Genomic DNA, 20,975 nt, shown 5'->3' with positions numbered 1-20,975 from the left:
AAGTGTATTTGCAGCCCTGGTGACTGACTGTACAAGAGACTCTTCTGGGAGAGATAATAGGAAGGAAAAGAGTAGGTATGTCCAAAGGCATATAAGAAACAGGTGACATTTCTGGCATGAATAGTGCATTTCATGAGCTGTGGCTTAAGAGGGACTTAGCATATGTTTAAGGATCCCCAAAGCATGAAACGTGAAGAGTCCTAATGTAAAACGCAGCTGTTTTGAATGGAAGGGAGATAAGAGATGCTGGTATGCAGTATTAAAATGTTAACACTTTCAAAGGCGTGTGGGTTACATTGAAATAGTGTGTGGCCTGCTGGAGACTTATAGCAGGACAAGTCCGATACTGTGACGCAGCCTCCTGGGGGCTTCAAAGGTGGCCCAAACAGGGTCACACAATTGGTCCAGAATGCATCCAGGGGTCGGGAGATGATGACTGATCTACAGTACACGCACTGCAGTGGCACCCTGACTAGGATCTCTGAGACCCATATTAGTGGGATTGCTGACGTTCCTGCGGAATTTGGACGGGGGGATTTGGGGGGAGGGGTGGGGAATGTAACAGAGCTCATTGGGTATTTAGGAGCTGCAAACCCGCTGGATCACATGAGTGGTATTTTGACTCAACGGATTTGTTCATTTGCCTGGGAGTCAGGGGGAGATGCCTCAGAGACAGGTGAAAACTAAACCACACTGACAGAGCTTTTGCGTTCACTTTCTCACACTGTATTGACTACAATAACGCAAGCGTGCAACATACCCATGCAGAGATCAAAATCTTCTCTTGCACACCGCAGTCTTCATTGTTGGATTGTATGGACAGCATGCATAAATATTTCTTTCGAGCTGATAAAATGGTGTGCTGTGCTGTGCACTCATTCTGAAATTGGTTTTCATAGAGGCTTCTAGTTTACAACAGATGTTGGTGATTAAAAAGTCTGTGTTATTGATAATAGTCCGTCTTTTCGGTATATTAAGATATTAGCATTTGTATCCCAGGGTAGCATAGTGCTGTGGTGGTACATGCTGCTTTCTTTCCACTCTCGAGTCCTGGGTTTGATTTTGGTGTAGACTACTTCTGTGTGGAGTTTGCATGTTCTTGTCATGCTCAGTGTGGGTTTTTGCTGGCTTCCCTGGTTCCCACCTGTCTTCCACAGATGTGCAGAATAGGGTAATTGATGTGTGCTTGTGTGTGTTGGACTTGGGTGTATGACCATGGCTTGGATTTATGACAATCCAGAACCTAGCCTGAGACCCTTACAGGGAATAAACAGCTTTCTGACAAAGGATGGATGGAATTTGTATCTCACTTTTGTATCCCCAATGCAAGAATAAACTCATGAGTTAGTTTATATTGGTATATTCTGTGGGGCAGTAAAGAAAAGAAATTATTTCTTTATACTAGTAGTGATTTGAGCTCATCAGAAGTAGTAAAACTGATCAAATAAAATTAAGTATCAGTATCTGCAATACAATTACACTTGTGCCTCCTGCATGTGTGATTTTGTTCTCTGGATTCTCCACATACATAAAATTAATTAAGTAAGAAGCCCAGGGTGTCTTAATTGAAACTTGAGAACTGAGGTTTCCATGTGGAGCACCATCATTAAGGAGTACAAGCTACTGTCTTGTACACTTGCTGGCTACAACATTAGGTATCCTTCCCTGGTGAATAGTGGAAGTGCCCTTTGTGTGCGGCAGGAATATCTGGGACAGTGCGCAGTATGTAGTCCACAAGATTAAGAGAAATATTTACAGCACAGTTTCACCTAAATTTGCTAGCAGGGTCACCTTCAGCTGTGGTTGCAATGGGGGTAATGGAGTGTGGGGGCAATACCTAATAAGACCGAGAAAGACTGCAAAAGAGATCGAGTTGAATGGCCCATCTTGCTTACTTGGTCAATGATAACGTAGTGGTCGGTAGGAAGTGCACATTTCAACAGGTCTGAGCCGTTTTGGGTTTGTCCTCACCAGAGGAAGTGTGGGAATTATCTTCCTGTCCGTTGAGTGTGTAATCAAAAACCTCCCTCGACAGGAAACTGGACAGCTCGATTTACCGACGTCACGGCTCGTCCCTTCTCCCATAAGCGCCCTGGCATTCCCACGCGTACCAAACTCCACACACGCTCATCCAGGAACTAATTATCCTGGCGCGTCTCTCCCTCTTCAATATTTAAACACTCTTCACCGGCTTACCTACTGTATGCTCACTATTGCGAAGTCTTCCACAGCTTTCTCTACTGCGCTCTACTGTTCTCAACCCGACTCCTTGATTACTCCACCTGGTTCTCCTACTTTTGACTTCGCTCTTGCCTAACGACTTGGATTTGAAATCTTGGGTTTACTTTTGCTGGTACTACCTTCCTCACGGCTTCGCACGGGGGTCCAACTACTCACCCCTTTCAGAAATCCTGACAACCGAGGCAGGACAGAGACCCACTAGGTCTACTGCATTGGCCTGCTACCGCCTTAATTTAAAGACGGACCTTTGACTGTGACTGGTTCACCTCGCACTACTGCTGGGATCTGTTCCATGCCCTGTGGTGGCCCCAGTGATGTCATAATTCTAAGAGTAATAGGGAAAGGGGAGGCATACTCAAGTTAGGAAACAGCACCGAATTCTGTCTTTTTCAAGAATTGTAGCCCTATATTGCTCTGGGATTAGTGTAGTCATGTTCATAAGTTTAATGTTTCTTTGAAAATGCTTACTGCCTCATTTGTCCCTAGCACTCATCTTTGACTGGAATCAGTTCAGAATCTATAATATAAAATCCCAGACGTCCCTTTACACTTCTGCCAGGCAGTAATATATCTCATCCATTCAAATAGCTTTGGCTTGGAACAGGAAACTGGTCTGAATGCCTGAAAGGAACTAGGAACTATCCGGCACGTGTAGTCTACTGTGAGCTGAATGTTAGGTTTGTTTGAAAAGCACAATCGGTCCTCAGAAAAACAGCCTGCAGTGAGTTGCAATGTTTTAATCTGAGAATCTGACAGGCTGTCAGGGCTTGAAATGATGAGTGCCCAGGTGTCAATAGTCCGTGATCAGAGCAGATGCTGAGGGTTGTAAATTTGTCAGATGTGAGAGTGGCCATAACTGAGACATATGAAACAGATCTCCTTATTGGGTGCATATGTTGATGTACAAAGTTGTGATATGCTGATTTGAAAGAGAAACAGCATTCCTAAGGGCCGGCTAAGGGAGATGAATAATGTATTTTTTTAAACACTACCTACAGTACTGTACTTGTGGTATAGTCACTCAAAAATATGTTTGCTTAATGCACAAGCATTAGTTCATTTAGCAAGAGAATATCTTATTTTCCCTGTTTTAAGTATGTCCCATTCAGGCTTGATATCACTGGTACAAAGCAGCACCTTGCTGAGTGGTGAATGTCTATTGTTCTCACGAGCTGGTCAGGTCCTCTGCCACTTGGGTGATCTCAGTCAGTGGATTCTGCACAACTGCTAGATCCTGGAAACTGAATTCCAACCAGAGCCGACCTGTGGGTGCCTTCTCAGCAGGAGTTGTTGTTGGCATACTGTAGTGAATTAACCTCAGCCACTTTTTCCATCAGTTACCCTTGGGAGTGCAGATGACTATTTTGGGCTCTTCGCTTGTCCACAGCCAAAATGTACAACCCGGGGCGTCACCACAATGTAGTTTGAGGTTGCAATGGTAAAATATACTTAATAGATGCATCCAGCTTCAGCCCAGCGTGGACCTGCAAGCCAAACTGAGGAAAAAAAAGTAATTTATTTTTACCTTAACGCAGAAGAGGCTGGTGGCAGATGGGGAACACTGCTACTACTAAAAGCTTCTAATCACCCGGATGGCAGCTACATTAACTCCAAATGAAGAGTGCTGTACATATGTCAGTAGTTCCAAGAAGGGCATCTTATTCCTCATCTTCTGCCCGTACCACAGCATCTAGTGATCTCTTTGTTTTTGGTTTCTTAGAAGCGCAATACCTGAAAGTTTTTTTTTTAATTTAAAGCTGAGGGTGGAATCTGGAGTGCAGATGGTTAGAACAGTAGGACACCTACTATCGTCCTCTGTCAAGCTGCAGTAAATCTCCGAAGAGCCAATGGAGTGTTCGAGTTCACTACATTCACATGGGAAGCTCGATGATAAATTAATAGCAAATTGCTCCTTGATTTGTTGGCTTTCGCAACCAGCTGTATCAGGTCAGGAACATGTTTTTTCTCTCTCTCCTTGATTTTCTGACCAGAACTGAAATCGGTCCGTCCATATCTGGTCCACGATATTTAATTTAATTGCAGTTTTTCAAAAAGGACAGGGGAGCTGTTTTTTTTTTAATTGGAAAAATTCTATCCCCCGGGTTACAGGACTCTTTGCTGGAACTCCTGATCGGCTTTAAAGCGCTGTCCGCAATTTCTTAATCAGCTTGGCTTGTCATCACCACTTTCTGGTTCTTTTGTTACAGTCCTTCCATGAAAGATGCTTTATGTGGCACAGTTCTTCCTCTGCCAGTTCTGCACAGCAAGCCACCACAAAACCTGATCTCAGTGCTTGTGTTTCTTCAGTACCAAACCCCATTCACATAGGATTATCATTCCTCTTGCCTTCTGCTCTTATTTGAAATGTTGTAGCAGCTTTAAAGACCTTGAGCAGACTGGCTTCTCTTTGCCGGGAAGCATAGTATTACACCTGTTTACAAGGGAGCTTTTTGGGAGAAAGGCGAGTAAAACACTCAAGCCTTCAACTGATCTCGGGACCGCGGTTTATTAGGTGCACCAGTTCATGCTTTTTTTTTATTTCTTGCAGTTTGCGCAACTCTGTTTTGATAAATAATGAGAAATTAAGATCTGCCTACGGTGTGTTTTTTCTTCGTTTTCTTTCCCCTCTTACTTCTGTAATCCGTTTTTTTAAGCAAAATGTTTTTTTTTCGCTTCACGCCTAAAGAACTGTGTGGTTCTTCCCAAGGGAACAATGTCATAAGTAAGCAACAAATAACCTTTACTTTGTAATTTTTAGTATGTTCTGTAAAAACCTTAGCCCATGGAATAACAAAATAATCCAAGCATCCTCCCCTGGTTTGTAAAATCTTAGTACAGTATATGTTTTAATACCAGTATGGAAAATAATAGATTCATCATGATGAAACTGTATATTTCAATTTTATTTGAAAGATATATATATGTATGTATATTTGTTATAGTTTAAATGTCAAGATAACTGTAAAGGAAAAAAAATAATATTGGCCTGTAAATATAATTTGTCATGACAGTAGCACTTTAATTTTTTTGACATGTCATTTTTTATGTTTTCTTCATGTTTTTGTGTGGTTCAGGAACATTCTGATTAATATTAAACAGGAATCTGATTGGACCCTCCAAACGTTTTTTTTCAGGCAGCCTTTTATTTAGACTTTATATAGACTTTTATTTCTGTTCATTTGAGGGTTTGTCTCTCCTTGTTTTCCAGCAAAAGAATTCTATTGACAACAGTCGTCCTTCTCCTATGCTAGTTGAAAATTGAAACACTGTTGGCACGTTTAAAAAAGAACGAGCAAAAAAGTTTGTCATTACCTGTACAATTGCTGAAATGCGTATAAGTAGCTTCCTGTAAGGTGTTTTCTTGTAGATCAATTTTGTAAACAACAAATTCTTTATTACCAGATTGTCACATTCCACGAGAACTACATTTGAAAATTTCGAACAAATTTGTCAAATAAAAAGACAACTTACTGTCTGCCTTTCGGTCAATGGTTGTTTTTATTTCCAACGAGCATGTGCTGTGTTGCTACAGTTGGAAAAATTACCATAACAAAGTAAACAACCCCACACTTGAAATTTCAAGGAAACCAATTCAGCCATTTTTAAAGAGTTCTTTGTCAAGGTGAAAAGCCACAGTAAGAGCCAGCCGGCAACCATGTTTGAAATTAGGTCAAAATCGTTCAACCCCGACTCCTCTAGGACTGCATTCCCTGCCAATATATATCATACACACGCACACACTCCTCCACGCACCTGAAGAACGTTCTACAGCTGAAACATTGTATGCTTTACACTTTTTAAAAAAAATCTTTTCAGTGTGGAATTAACCTCTGCTTGTTCCTTTGCAGCTCCCTGTTCTAACCTCTTCGCAATATATAATCAAGAAAGAATGTTTCTAGGGGCAGTTAGTGATAGAGCATGCTTTCCATTGGTTTTTGCCAGTGGCTATAGTTTATGTGTAGGGTGTATACACAGTGATAGTCATATAACCCCTGAGACCAAGATAATTTAGACAAATGTTATGAAATACTTCTTAAAAAGCATGTACAGCTTAAATATTAACATAAACACTTTCCCTCCCATCTGTACGTCTTTGTAAGCTCTGTCAAAAATGATTCAAATTCAGCCAAACTAATTTATTTTAGTTTTTATTTATGTTAAACTTTTAAGTGTTTTCTTAATTCTCAGGTTGGACATTTGAACGAACGAATGAACAAATTAACGAACAAACCAGCAGGCTGGCCGTTTGTGTGTCCTTCAAAGTGCTCTGCCTTTTTTCACATGAAAATGATTTGTTGTCTTCAATTGTTGTGTAGCTTCAGAGGTTATTAATTGATAGTTGCTTAGGGGTCAGACTGGGAGCAAATCCTGAAAGATCTTAAAGGTTCTTTCATCTTAATGGTTTCCATCTGATAGCTGAAAATCTGATTCAACTTGCAGTAGCTGCTTGCTTCTAAAGCAGTGAACACTGCACTAAGCCAGAGTGACCAGTTTACAGCAGAGTTTTGGTATTTACATACATTACCCAGGATTCAGACAGAAGTACTACAGCTGTGGATATTAGTTGGGTGGGCTTTTTTTCTGTCATTCTTTTTAGCTTGGATCAAAGCCCTGGCAAAATGTCTAAAAATTAAAAGTAATAGTTAGCCCCAGCATTTTTTTTTTTTGGAGCAGGCGGAAAAAAAATGGTATGGTAATTACAGGAGCAATCATTACTGCATTCTTTGCTAAAAAAGAAGCGATAGGGACGAATTCAAGAAAATTGGACCTGCTACAGAACTCAGATGTTAGACTTAATTGTTTGAAAAGTTTCCTCTTTCACATGAATGTTTTTGATTTCTAATGGACTTTTTCAGGTGGTCTGTGTTTTGTGGTTTTTTGTGAATTTTAACAAACTTCTTTCAATTTGTCAAGAAATGGATAGAGCTTTGAATATATAAACTGCTAAGGATCTTTATACTGTAGTACTGGCTTCCTTTATCAGATCGAAATATCAAACCTTTGTCTCGTTTACATTTTGTGGGTACAGTTCTTTGAGCAACATATTAAAATATTTTATTTCAACGATCTAAAGAATGAAAGAATTGTCCAGTTCATGGGGAGAGATATCGCTGTAACATAAACAACATAATTCTACATAGTAAGAGTAATTATTTATTTTCTAGACCAGTGTAACCAGAATCTGTTTGCTTTTTTCACCCTCAGTAAATGAGGTGTACATTTTTAAGAGGTCCAGTCTGCTCTGCGTGAGTTTTACAAGATGTACATAAATGTGGGAAAGGATCAGAATTCAAATGGGACTAAATCATACAGTAGTTTTCCTTCGTGCAGTTTGTCCATCTATTTGATATGACAGAAATCCGATGATAGGAATAATTGCGAGTCTGACTATAATTCACTCGGACTCTGAAGTTTATTCCCTTATGTCTCCAGAAGTAACAAAAGGAGAACATGTCTTCTGAATGTAAAGCGAAACAGGACTTTTTTTTTCTCTTTCGCAAACTTGCATGGTTGCAGAAGGGATTGTATTTACACATATTGTTAAACAAAGTCAGCAGAATTTCGAACGGAATGGAAAATGAGCTGCTAACCAAAGTGACTAATGTTTCTAAATAAGTTAAATCAAACCAAAATGACATTTAAGGCAGTTTTTTTTCTTTCATAATCTGTTTTAAAGTCATCTAACCACTCTTTCTTAAGAGTGGCTTTCCTAGAAAAGCATAGTGTATGCCTGTTACTCTGGTAATGTCTGGTTTCTAGGGTGTAATAGAGTGTTTCTGCAATGGGTCATTAAAGTTGGGGACAGAACATTTACCATTCAGTATACAAACTAATAAAGGCTTAATTGTCTGGTAAGACTCCTGTGGGGTGTTTTTGTTTTAAACACATTTAATTTAATGCCTTTTTTTAATTAATTTTACATTGTTTAAAACTTCCCAAACCGATAGTGACATGTGAAATATGACTATTACAGCCATTCATACAGATATTTGATTTTAATGCAGTGTGAGGTTCCTTACTCTCTTCCCTTTAAAAAAACAAAAACTTGCTGTAAATACTTTTCTCAGGTGCTTTGGAAGTCGGAAAAAAAGGTTGATTTGAATAAAAATACATTAAAAAAATAATCGAGTTGTTCTAAATATTTCTTCCATTAAATTTTTAAATAAAAAAATGAAAATAAAATAAAATGCATTCTTTGCAAATAATGTGTTAATATATTGGCTAACGAAATCTCTGGATTTCAGATTGAAAAGGGCTGCTTCATGGTATTGTCTGCTTTTTTTCACAATTATTCTTTTGCGCACTGGAGTACTTCATCATGTGATGTAATGTACACCCACTGTGCCCAGAGATAAAAATGTAACATCCATATGTACGCATATTCAGTAGGGAATGAGGAACTACCATAAATCACAGGGCTGTTTGTTTCTGGGCTGCATAATTTTGTTAAGATGTCAGTACACAGAGATATAAGGTTGTCCTTTACATAAACTTCTTTGCTGGAATCAAACAAGACCAATGTTAGAACAGCACAAATTTAAGTGGTTCCGTTTTATAAGCTAACTTACTGTATATACTGTGGAAGCTACAGTACACTGTGGGTGATACTGTATGTACTGTAAAAGACTGCAGCCTTTGTCTCACCATGTTGCGGCACTGTACTAACCTCTTCAAAGATTTGGAATAAAAGTCATGGTATTCACATACTGTATACTGTATACTGTACAGGATATAGGTCTGAATAATTGAACGCTATTTTTACAAGAACAGAATTTGACACCCCTTAATAATGTGTAAAAAGCTTGAATTGAATAACACCTTGGACTTTGTTTGGAAGAACAGTTGTGCAACCACGTTTTAGTGTTGATCTTAATTTAAGTTCTAAACAAAAGCTAGAGTGTTCTGGAATGATACAGAATCCTGCAACAGAGTTTTTGTTATTTGCATTGTATCTTTAAATGTGTCATTGAAGCATTGGGTTCAATAGAGATTTGAAAGTAGAAGTAAACTTTGAATAACGAGGGTAAGATATTTCTGTTTGAAAAATAAATAAAAGGCAGTGGTGCTTGGGTTTACCATCAAGAAAACATGTCAGCACTTTCAAAAATGTAGAGAATGGCAACAAAACATCCACGTTTGCCAAAGATGAGAGGTCTTTGACACTCTTCACAAATGTTATCACAGGGATGCTTGAGACAAGCCTATGTGATTATAGCTTTTGAAGCAAAGAGCATGTAATGTCATGTTAAATAAACACTGTTCAATGTCTGTGAGAAAAAAAAATCCCCAAACATTACCTCTGCCACCTCATCCAAGTGTGGTTTTAATTGCAAGGCCAAAAGTACAAAACCTAAAACAATAATTAGAAAAACCACAATCAAATCAGTTCTCTTTAAACCAGCCCTGTTGATATTTTATGCCAATTTAATAAATGAGTATGTATAGATATTTTTTTAGCCTTCAAAACAACTTTTTAATTTCCCATTAACAAAAAAAAAACACATTAGCAGAAACAGTGGGGTATAAACATAATGTCTGCAGCCTTGGTTTATAGCAAAACAAGAACTCTATACCTTGAGGTTTTTATAGCACAAATGAACTTAACAAAGCTGAGACAAATCTTATACTTACATGTAGGTTTCCAGTAAGCTTCACGTATTACACTGATTAGAAACATTTGAAATATGTAAATATATACCTTGTATATAGAGAGAGGTTTTAAATACACAACCAATGAGTGTTGGAATGCAATAGCATTTGTTGCATTTTAATACTTTTATCACCTGTTTGTTGAATCTAAGTAATTAAACAAAGGCTTTTGAAATTAGGATTATCTGTATAAACCCGAGGCTGCTCTGGAAAAAGATACAAGTTACTTTAGTTTGATTTTAATTCAGAACAGGTTTGGACACAAGACTTCAGGCCCACCCCCTACATTTCTTAATGTGTTGTTTATTTCTTTGGAAGCTAAAATAGAAAATTGCTGATCCAGTATTCAAGTCCTTTAAGCAGTAGCAGTCTCGTGCCACAAGGTGGCAAGAGCTGATAACTCTGTTGCACAGGCTCGACTGCCTCTCAGTGTGCTTGTAGAAGGCTTCTGAATCTCAGAGCTTTTCATCTGCCCATTGATGCCAATAGAGAAAGCAGTGAGTTAATAGGGGATTCCTTTGAACTTTGAAATTATAACTAATTGAAAAGGGCAGCAGGTGCTCAGAGGGCATCTGCCCAGCTTTGACCTACTGAATTGGACTTTCACAAATGTCAGGGGGGCTGTAGGATTAACTAAACACACACACTTGCAGAATATAGAGACAGACTCACACAAAACTCGGGCTGCTGCTTTTAACTTTTACATTCGGCTTGATTATTACCAGTGTCCTGTTTTGTTTTTTTGTTTTGTTTTGGGGGTGTGCAAATGTTATATTCCATATTCACATTAAAATTCAAGGACAATTTTATTGTTGGAAATACAAAGAAGTGGCTTTAGTCTATGCGCGTATGCGTCTATGGATTGAATCTTAGCTTGTGTAAAGCCAAAAGTGGTTTCAGTATTTTGTTATAATGTTGTGGTTTAGGGTGAATGAGTTAAACATTCTTCTGTATTTTTAATGTTAAAAAATTGATGGAGCCTTATTTATTTCCAAAATGTGGAGTTTTTTTTGTCCTAGTCTCAACTTTCAGCAGAATATGTTACAATATTCAGCTTGCGGTTTTCATAGTTATATACTGCACATATTATTATGATATGAAACCATTCCATCATGCTTGTAGGGTTGTTAGCATGACCCTCCCAGCTATCTTAGTTTATTCCCAGCGACTCAGTATTTTCAGATGCGGTGAGAAACCTAAAAAAAAACCAGACCCCATTTACCATTTGGTAAGAAATATTTCTAAATTTGCCAAATTAGTTATTTAATATGCGTAGAGTAATGTACATGCTACAGAATGGACCTCTGGAAATGTCTATGTGTACTCTTTTTATATGAATTAAAATTTTACTTTATTGTGGATTCTTTGTGAAAATAGATTAAAGTTTCATCTGTTAAAAATGATACAAATACATTCAAGTTCAAAACACGTGGCTCTTTTTTTGTGCTCTTTGGGAATAAATGAGGTCTATTATTTTCCGTTTTACGTCTGTTGGAAAACAAAAAAAAAATAAAATAGAACATAGAACATTGCTCATTCTATTAGCAATGCTGATGTGTTTCTAACAGTAAGTATACTATATATAAATGTATTTATGGGTGACAATAGTAAAAGCCTTTTCCTGTGAGTTATGAGACTGGGTTTCAGTATAAATGTGCGAGTTGTTTCATGGAAGAGAACATTGTTTGAGCCAGGGATTTTGGTGAAAGGCTGAAAGATTTTGCATCAGAAAGGCTGGTCTACTCTGGTGGTCTGGACTGGTTTACAAACAGTTGTGGTGTTTGCAGCACGCCAGAGGTGTGGATGGTAACATCCATTCGGCAATTTCTCATGCCAGGAGACGGTGGATTTTCCAGTATGGCGGCGGCTTAAAGTGGGTCTCTGGATCCATCTTCTTCCAACTGCCGGATCACTCCAATGCTTGCTTGCCGAAGGAAGTATTTCCTGGGAAAAGCCCTGCCGTAAAATTAGTTTTGCAGGTCTGATAAAATTCCACACCCCGGCACTCACTTCCCAGAACCACCGCATGACTCGGGGTCTCACAGGAGAGGTCAAACGATGTGTAACTTTTTCTGCACAATTAATGAATACACGGGGCTGCTCAACACAGTTCATTTTTTGTCAGTATATTTTTTTAAGTCCCCCCCAAAAAAAAATGTGCACGGTGAAGAATGCAATCATATATCTAAAACCAAAACAGATATGCTAAATTTGCCTTAAAGTAAAGCCCTCTTGAGGTGTCTTTGAAAAATTGTTTTTGGACTAGGGTCCGCCTGGCTCTCTTGTATGTTTTACATTCTTGATCCAAGATCTTTCTGGAACATTTGCTCTTCAGCTTTCTTATTTTTTTGTTTTGTTTTTGTTATTATGGTTAGTTTTATGATTACTCCTTTGAGCACAGGTCTCTTATATATTTCTGATAGTTACTTCTTGGCCACATCCTCTGTTTAATGTTCTTAATGCTCCAATGACATTTCTTTCATTTTGACTTAAGAATTTCCACTCAATGATTGACGTGTTGATACTTTGGTACTTGTTTTACTATTATTAAGTTCATTCGTCTAAAGGTTTTGTGTACTGTAGAACATTTCAGGACAGAGATTCTTTCACACATTTTCTGATATAGTGGAATAATAGGATTTGTGTAGCACTCATGCTCTAAAAACCGGTGAAGGTGATGCGTTTCATTCAGTGGTACTTGTTGATTAGAGTTTGTTCAGTAAGTGATAGGAGTCCTTCCTACTTCCTCAAAGTGTTGAGGCTGTTAAGGGTACAGTACATTGTTTTACTTGATTTTGGTTTAAATAAAGCATGTTTTCTACTTTATTAATACTTAAATCCATAACAATTTAATTGAACATTTGGAAATAACTGATTCCAGAATATACTTTATTGACTCCAACCTGGATGACACAGGAGTGTGGTGAGGAGCATAGCTACCACACAGTTCTTGGTATAATTGGTGTCTCTCAATTGTCCCTGTCTGCCTGTGTGTGTGTGCTACGAAATAGACGTACATCCAAGCTGTGGTCTTTCCACATACTGTACCTGGTGTCTAGTAGGGTAGGCTTTGGCTCACTGTGGCCTGCTAAATATAATGATTACTGGCAACGGCTGGGTGGATCAGTTAAGAAGGTTTCAGCGTGGGCACTGTGACTAATGCTCTTAAAGATACGAATTGATTGTTTTACCTTGCTAATTTTTTTTGTACTTCATTCCAGTGTTTGAAACAAATGTTCCATTAATCAGAATTGAATCGGAGTTTAAGTCTTTCCCATGAGTTCATCACAAATGGTTGATTAATGACATGCCAGCTGAAGTCTTACCCCAATATGTGTGTACGAGTTGGCAGTGATGGTGCTACAGTATGTCCAGTTGAGTGCTCAACTACAAATGCGAAGTTTTCCAAATTGCTTTTGAATAGATGTAATTGAATTTAATTGTTTGAAATTGACTATGAGATGTGGTGCTGTGAAAGTAGAGCACTGTTTGTAATGTTTGGTGTTTAGGCTTCATGAAGTTTTCCCTCACATATCCTACAGTACATATGTTCCTCTCCTGGAGACATGAGCATTTCCAAAGGCATTTCTTTCATTTCCACACTATCAGTATATCCTCCTCCTAGACGCTGTGGGTAGTTTTAAAAATAGATGCATTCAGCATAGAGTGTTAATCGTTGCAATTTAGTAATCAGGATTTTAAGCATGCTTTGTGGCTTTTTTCGGATAATTTTCTGCAGTTTTCCTTGAAGATAAAATATAACCCGAATTTCTTATAAGATAAAAAATAGGAGCCTTATTTGATTCATTTGAAAATGGAGACATTCTTGGACTATCTGTCAATATACCCATGACTGCTATGCACTGTTATCGTCTGTCAGGAATGCTTTGCTTTTACAGCATCGTGATTTGGGCATTTCTATTTATTGCAGTGGTTTTAATTTTACTTTTTTTCTCATGCTGTCTTGTAAATCCTCACTTTTGTGTTATTTTCCTTAGATCTTGTTTGTTGCTAATGTGGTATCAATTTCCTTTCTTCAGGAAAAGAAAAAGTATTGGGCTTATCTGTTTTTCAAGAGTTTATAACTTCATTGCATCTTTGCATTTCAGTCTGTGCAAAACTATTCATTTCATTGGCATAAGCAAAGCTGAAAATCTGGATCCTTTAAGCAAATTTTGAATTTGTTTTTTCCAGTATTTGTTTCCAATCACTTTACCATTGTTAGATTTTTAAAAAATGTTAGACGCTCCGGATTTCCTTTTCCAGTACCTCTGAAATGTTCTTTTTTCTAAAAGAAAAGTTGGTGGGATCACGTTTGTGGAATAAAATAAGATGGGCTGGCAGGGTGGTATGCCAAAACATTCATTAGCAAACAAAAAAAAGTAATAAATGGACAAAACATTTGCGCGTCTGTTTTGTTGTTCATTCAAAGATGGAATATTTTCTTTCCATTTTAAAAATAAAAATGATTCAAAGCAAAAATGTTTTTCATTTTGAGTTGAATATATATTACATGTAGGAACAAGTACTGTAATATGTTTATTCCATGCTGAAAAAAAGAAGAAAGAAAACACAATGTTTCGGCCGTGGAGCCTTCTTCAGCCTTCTATAAGACTTCTAACAATACAATTCTTTTCATCTTTCTTGTTTAGATTGAAAATTTGCAAGAACAGCTTCGAGACAAAGATAAGCAGCTCACAAACCTGAAGGACAGAGTGAAGTCCCTCCAGACGGACTCCAGCAACACAGACACTGCACTGGCTACGCTCGAAGAGGCTCTCTCAGAAAAGGTAACAATTGGAAAAACGTTCATTTTGTTCAGCTTGGTCAAAAAATGTACCGGTAAGCGAAAACACAAACAATCTGTCAATAGTAATCAAAACAGGTAGCCCTCATTTCTACCTATTGCTTTCCTTGAACCCTACAACTCAAAATGCTCTAGTGTGCAGTCTAAAATACTGAATATTTCCCTTTAGAAAAACCATACCAAGAAGAATCAAGTCCTTCGTCTACCTGAATATTAGCTGAATCGCATGTGAATGGTAATTAGACCTAACTGGTACCGTTGCCAGTGTTTTTTAAGCCGAACAAGAATCTTTTTAATCTTGTGAATCGTTTTGGCTTTCAGTGACCATAGTTAAAATGAATACAGTGTCTTTGATAGAATTGCCAGTACATTTTTGCAGTTTTTTTTTTCCATCCTGTACTTTGGCTTTATCTTGCCAAAGGAGAGGATGACAAATGCTTTAAGATTAAAACACGGTTTAAAATTTTAATTGCGGTGTAAAAATCTTGTTTGAACTTTTAGCTTTGCCTTTTTTTAATGCAGGACTCATGTACAGGGTGTGGGTGTGTTTCTTTGGTGAGGCTGTAGGTGGCTCTGTGAGAACTAAGCAAGTAAGCAATGGAATAATCAATTGGTGAATGAAATGCCAGCATCCTCAGCCTTCACACTGCTAGTGTCTCTCGTAAAGGTGATGGGCTCTTGTGCACATTATATGAGGCAAAATGATTTTAGAATGTGCTGTGTGTTCCATTGATTCATAAAGATAACCACAGAAACGTTGGTGCGCACTGCCGTGTGTCAGGTGATCTAGAACCACTGTTGACAGAGACATCAGTTGCAGCTTGATGGCGGTCGAGAATGACAAAAAGCTGTGTCTCCTTGCAGTGAACCTGAGGGCCGCAGGATAACACGGGGCTCCATAAATTCTGGCAGGGAGCCGCCTGCCTCCTGCAGTCTGGGAAATCTGGTAAAAAGCTCTTAGGCCCCTTGTTAGGTTGCCTTTAAAGAGTGGTTGTGTCAAGATCAGAACTTCAGTGAAATCAGAGATAGAACTGATCAGACACATTGAGACACTGAAGTGTTGGAAATTTACCTTCACGGTTTCATTAATATGCCTGCCAAGGGGTTTTCAGTTGTTTAATTGATTACAATTTTACCTGATCTTACTGTGTGTTTTTAGGTTTTACGTTGCATGAAAAACAGTGATTTTAAACCCATGACTAATGAAAGACTACAGGTCATTTTTTTGTTTTCTACCAGCTTAACAAATTATATATAGACTGAATGAGTCGATCTGACTCATGGTGTTTTTTTTATTGTAAACATATTTAAGACTTTGTTTTTGGTAATGTTTGGACGGCATAGATATAATTTCCCATCTCTTTTTTCAGAGTTAAAAATAAGGAACGGAAATTATATCCTCAATCCTTACTATGTGTCCTAGAATTCCCAGTTTTTACTAAAGATGGCTTTATGTAGTGCAAAAGAGGAAGAGTTTGCTAAAAGAAGGATTGTTGAGGGGACAATTCTGTGGTGAATAAAACCAGAATTCCTGCATGTGTGTTCACTGGTATGCTCTGCAGTGGCCTAACTTGTACTGCACATCCTTGTGAACTGATCTGAATCCATGTGATTTTCACCTTAGGGGATGCCTCAGACATTGGTTGTTCTAGGCTAACCCATGTACTGCTAGCTAATGCACAGAATTAGGCAATATAGCAAGTACTGTATTCAGTTTCAACAGACTTGTTTCAGAGTAGTGTAGGGCAGAATTTGAGTGTTTTGTTTGTAAACCATGATTAAGTGCAGAAGGGCTCAAATGCATGGTTTCCAGGGTTTATGCATAACCTATTGATTGATTTGGTGTTATATTTCTTGAAGTATTAAAATGGTCTCACATTCTGTAATACTAAAATACTAAAGTACGAACTCTCTATGTAGACATACAGTACAGTATATAGAGTAGGAAAGATACAGAGGCAGAGACTTTCTGTCTATAAGTTGTGTTAAAAACAATTCCTTACATAAACTGCCTTGCCCCAAGATTGTACTGTAGGTAAATGTCATGCAGGAATCTCATAATTACAGGACATTTACCAGCAATGCTGGCATGTGAATCACTTTAGAGAAGACAGTTCCTGCTATATCAATCCTGAACCATTAATCTTGTGTTTACTGGAGGAAGAAAGTAATTTCATTAGAGAGGACTGTCTAGACCTCCATTATATGCTTCAACAGAAAAGTGATGTAAAGAATTCAGAATGTGTCTGGCTCGCAGCCAGCGTAAGAGGAAGAAGGACGTTTTTGAAAAGAACTGTGGGTATGCCGTGCAGATAGCACACAGTATACGATCAGGTAAGTGTGGGTTGTCTAAAATGCCACCCCTGAGCAGCTTTTTGAACAGGTGCCTTAAGCAATGGGTGAACAGTTAACAGCTATGTTTGGCTTGAAACTTCAATAGGTCCCACAATGAAAAGTCCCTTGCCAAAGCACAGTGAAGACTGCCAGCATCTATCATAATCATTTTCCTTAAGGTAGAATGTGCTCATGTGGTAAATTTGGGCATTGAGTGGAGAAGATGGAGAAATTATACTTTTCTCCTGATAAAAGATGGATTAAAAAAACATGTTCTACATTGGGCATCTTGGTATTGTATAGTAGTTAGGGCCCCATTACTGGGTGTTATCATAAGCTCCACAAAACTGGACGAGCAGATCAGACTCGGGACTCTATTTTTACTGTATTCCTTGTAAACATTTTAAATCTTTATTTCAGTATTGTTTGGATGCCACAGATGGTTTCTATATCCAGCATTGCCAGATACTACTTTTTCTTGGGGGGTGGGGGTTTATAGAGGTGAGTATATCAATGCATACTGTATATACCCCCTCACCCACAGTCTTCTGAAGTCACATTTTATAGTTTATAGTTTATGATATCAAAGCTTTTGGTTTAAAACTCAAAGTAAGCATTACAGAATAAAAACAAAACAATATACAGTATAAGTTATAGAAAGGTAAATAGGTGGGAATCACACTGAGTTAGACATAAGAATAATCTCATCAATGACAACACTTTTGTTAAAACAACGAGAAACTTTAAAACATTTAAGACATATAATAAGAAAAAAGTAGTCTTTCACATTCATATCATAGGATAGGAGAAAAGGTGTGTACCATACCAGAATAAATTAGTGTCATCATTAAAACATCTGTACTGTTTGTTAAAACAACACATCTCAGCATGCGTATTTGAAAGTAAACGGATATTGTAGATACAATTTCAGAGTGCAGTACAGTGTAAAAATTAATCTCGCTAACAGCTGCACTCATGGTATCTTCTGTATTCCACATGAAGGACCAAAATTGTCAGTCATAGCTTGTCTATGCATGGTTAGACAAATGCACAAATGGACTGCCCCTATCAGTGCCATTGAAGCCTGTGATTGGCTACAAGTTGTTGGTTCAAAGTTCACTGTTTATTGACTTATGCAAAGCATTTTGGAGACTCTGATTGGGTGGACCTGAATGCACCATCAGACCCGGTTAATACCCTGTTGTTGGTCTTCCAGAAAGTAAATGGTTTTTAAACTTCTGTTGTCAACAGTTGCCTTTCATGTTCTGTGTGTGGTTCATTCATTCCACAAATTGTTTTATTGTCATGATGAAATACAGTATTATGGACTTATCTGCTTTTCAGATGTAAAAACATTATTAAATATGTTTTTCCTGCTATTAAGAGATCAAAGCTTTTACTACCTCGGTAGTAGTGATATGCAGTATGTGAAATGTGTCCTTTGATTAGAACAGGACATTGACAGTCCATAGAAAAATGATTAGTAGTGACATACTGTACGTAAATTTGTGTTGTTTGCAGTTAAATTCTAATGAAAAAATATAAAATTGAAACTTAAAGTTTCCCATTTGTAACACTAAATTGAAAGTGTAGCCTTTAATTCTGAATGTTCTGTGATACTTTTGTTTTATTCGACCCTGCAAAATATTTTAGGTTTTTGCTAAAGCTGCTATGGTACTCATAATATGATGGTGCGATAATGCAGTTTTCTAAGCTCTGTGTTTTTGTGGTTAGTGTGGTGCATAATGACTTTGCAAGAAAGAGTACATTTTCTGCTAATTGCTCATTCTGTCACAAACCTGCAAATTTACTCATTCATGGTGTACATGCTCCTGTTTTTAATTAGAAAAGAAAGTCAGAAACAAATGCCAAAAATGGGTATTTCAGTCTGTATAAATGCATTTATATCCCTTCTATAGCCGTGCAGATATTCTGGTACTTTTAAAACAGATGAAAAACACATAAGACAAATTACACATTTAGTTCTGACTTCCCTTTTTATTGCGTGTATTGTACATTACAATTGCACTAGAACCTGATTTTAAAATCTTCAATCCCCAAGTGGGCCACAAAATAACATAGCAGCTATCCACTACCTCACAAAAGCAAGCAACACCCAAAAATGCCGAGACACTTTATGCACTTGGAGTGCTGTTCAATGAACATCCTTGGAAAAGATCACACAGCCTTTCCTCTCTTCTTTCTTATAAACTGAAGCTTGGTTATGTACAGTACAACTTGCCCGGCACTGTTGTACTTTATATACTGTTATGAGAATTTGAAGCTCCCAGTTTAGTTAAGCGATTTATTCTGTAGTTTCTGCACTGTGGCACTTACTGGAAAATGCATTTAGCACAAAATCAGCGGAGTATTAAACATTTAAAAGTACTTATTTAAAAAGTTTGCAAGCTAAGTTGGAATGTGCTGTGCACAGGTAAAATGTATGTAATCTTGTCTTGTGTTACAGGTGCTGTAAAGTGATCTCTTAGCCCTTTCACTGCATAACTAATGTTTGCTCAATAGTGTACATTTTCTACTGAAAAATGATTTTCTTCCTTTTCTCTACATGGAAACTTCTTTAATTGTCCATATCTGACATGAGATAGCCTCGGAAAAACTACACTTGATAGTGAAAGCATTCGTCTATGTTACAATATTTGTAAAACTTTGACAGGTTTGAGAATAAAAACTAAAAAAAACTCTTATTTGTTTTTGATTTTGTATTGTCACCCGACGTTTTGGAAAAAAATAACAAAACACAGAAAACTATATTGTGAGTTACCAATCATTTCACAGAAAAATATATAGAGTATAACTACTATACAAACATGGATAATCGCATCGATCACAGCAACATCTAATACAGTACATGTTGCATCACTACTGTACATGTGAACATTAGAACATTGCAGCTGAAAAAGACAATTTTTTGTGACGTGAGTAAAAATATTCTGTCGTTAAAGGCATGTGAAAGTTGATCCAGTTGATCCGAATACTGCTGTGAAAGGGTTAAGAGAGGGTTAATTTAATGGACAAAAATAATATGAGTAAACAGAGTTTTCCTTTTTTGCTGTGTTCCTCGGAACCCATTTCTGACACAGTTTTTGATGTTGAAAAGCAAGAAGAGATTTGAGTTAAGAGTCCCAGTGTGACCGTGATAAGAGCTAATGTTGTAAAGGAGGGTACAGTAGAAGTGCACGCTCCTTCCTCTTCTTTTGAGTAATGAGCGGACTTTAATCTTCTGCCATTGCCCTTATCGTTGGCAGGAAAGAATTATCGAACGCCTGAAGGAGCAGAGGGAACGAGACGATCGAGAAAGGCTCGAAGAGGTCGAGTCCTACAAAAAAGAAAACAAAGACTTGAAGGAGAAGGTTAATGCTCTGCAGGCTGAGCTGACAGAGAAGGAGGTCAGTGCTCACCAGTCAAGGGATCGTATCTTGGTGCTGTTAGCAGTCTTTCGGTGTGCAGCACCTCATTCCATTTGATTTTGCTCAGGGCGACGGGTTCTCTGTATCTAGTCCAGACTGAGGATAACTCGAATCGAGCCGTCCCCTTTCTGTTTTAGGTGTCCACTACACCTCATTTCCAATGTGTTCTGCACTTTTATGTGTGATTTTTATGTGTCTCCATTGCGATGTTCCGCCTGGGATCCCACCCATGGGTTTGAGCTTATGCACTGCGCACATTTCAACCAAATATCATTTCCTATGGGAGGAAAATAAAGTTAAAAAAGTTACTAATCTTTAGTGTTTTGCTTGCCCTCTGTTCATTTATCTGTTAGCTTGTAAGGATCGTGACAAAACAGAGAATTTATCACAGAACTATGAATTACAATGATGAGCTGCATCTGGTTTTTCTTACTGATTGGCTTCTTTATCAGATCAGTTCTGTTTAAAATTAAATTTGATACAGCATCTCTAATAGTTATGTGTTATTTCAATTT

At 37.8% G+C, this 20,975-nt stretch overlaps 1 protein-coding gene across 13 annotated transcripts in view; it reads left to right on the top strand.

Annotated features, from left to right (window-relative positions):
• The window catches only part of LOC102695071 (ERC protein 2), a 314,021-nt gene that overhangs the window by 112,856 nt on the left and 180,190 nt on the right, over positions 1-20,975 (top strand). For all 13 annotated transcript variants that reach the window (XM_069189511.1, XM_069189507.1, XM_069189509.1 and 10 more), the window contains 2 exons: positions 14,544-14,681; positions 20,299-20,439. In XM_069189511.1, the coding sequence (XP_069045612.1) occupies positions 14,544-14,681; positions 20,299-20,439 (279 nt within the window). The remainder of the gene's footprint in view (positions 1-14,543; positions 14,682-20,298; positions 20,440-20,975) is intronic.

The sequence above is a fragment of the Lepisosteus oculatus genome, chromosome 4 (assembly GCF_040954835.1).
Source record: "Lepisosteus oculatus isolate fLepOcu1 chromosome 4, fLepOcu1.hap2, whole genome shotgun sequence".
NCBI lineage: Eukaryota > Metazoa > Chordata > Actinopteri > Semionotiformes > Lepisosteidae > Lepisosteus > Lepisosteus oculatus.
The sequence above is the reverse complement of the archived record's forward strand: the minus strand, read 5'-3'. Positions and strand labels throughout refer to the sequence as shown.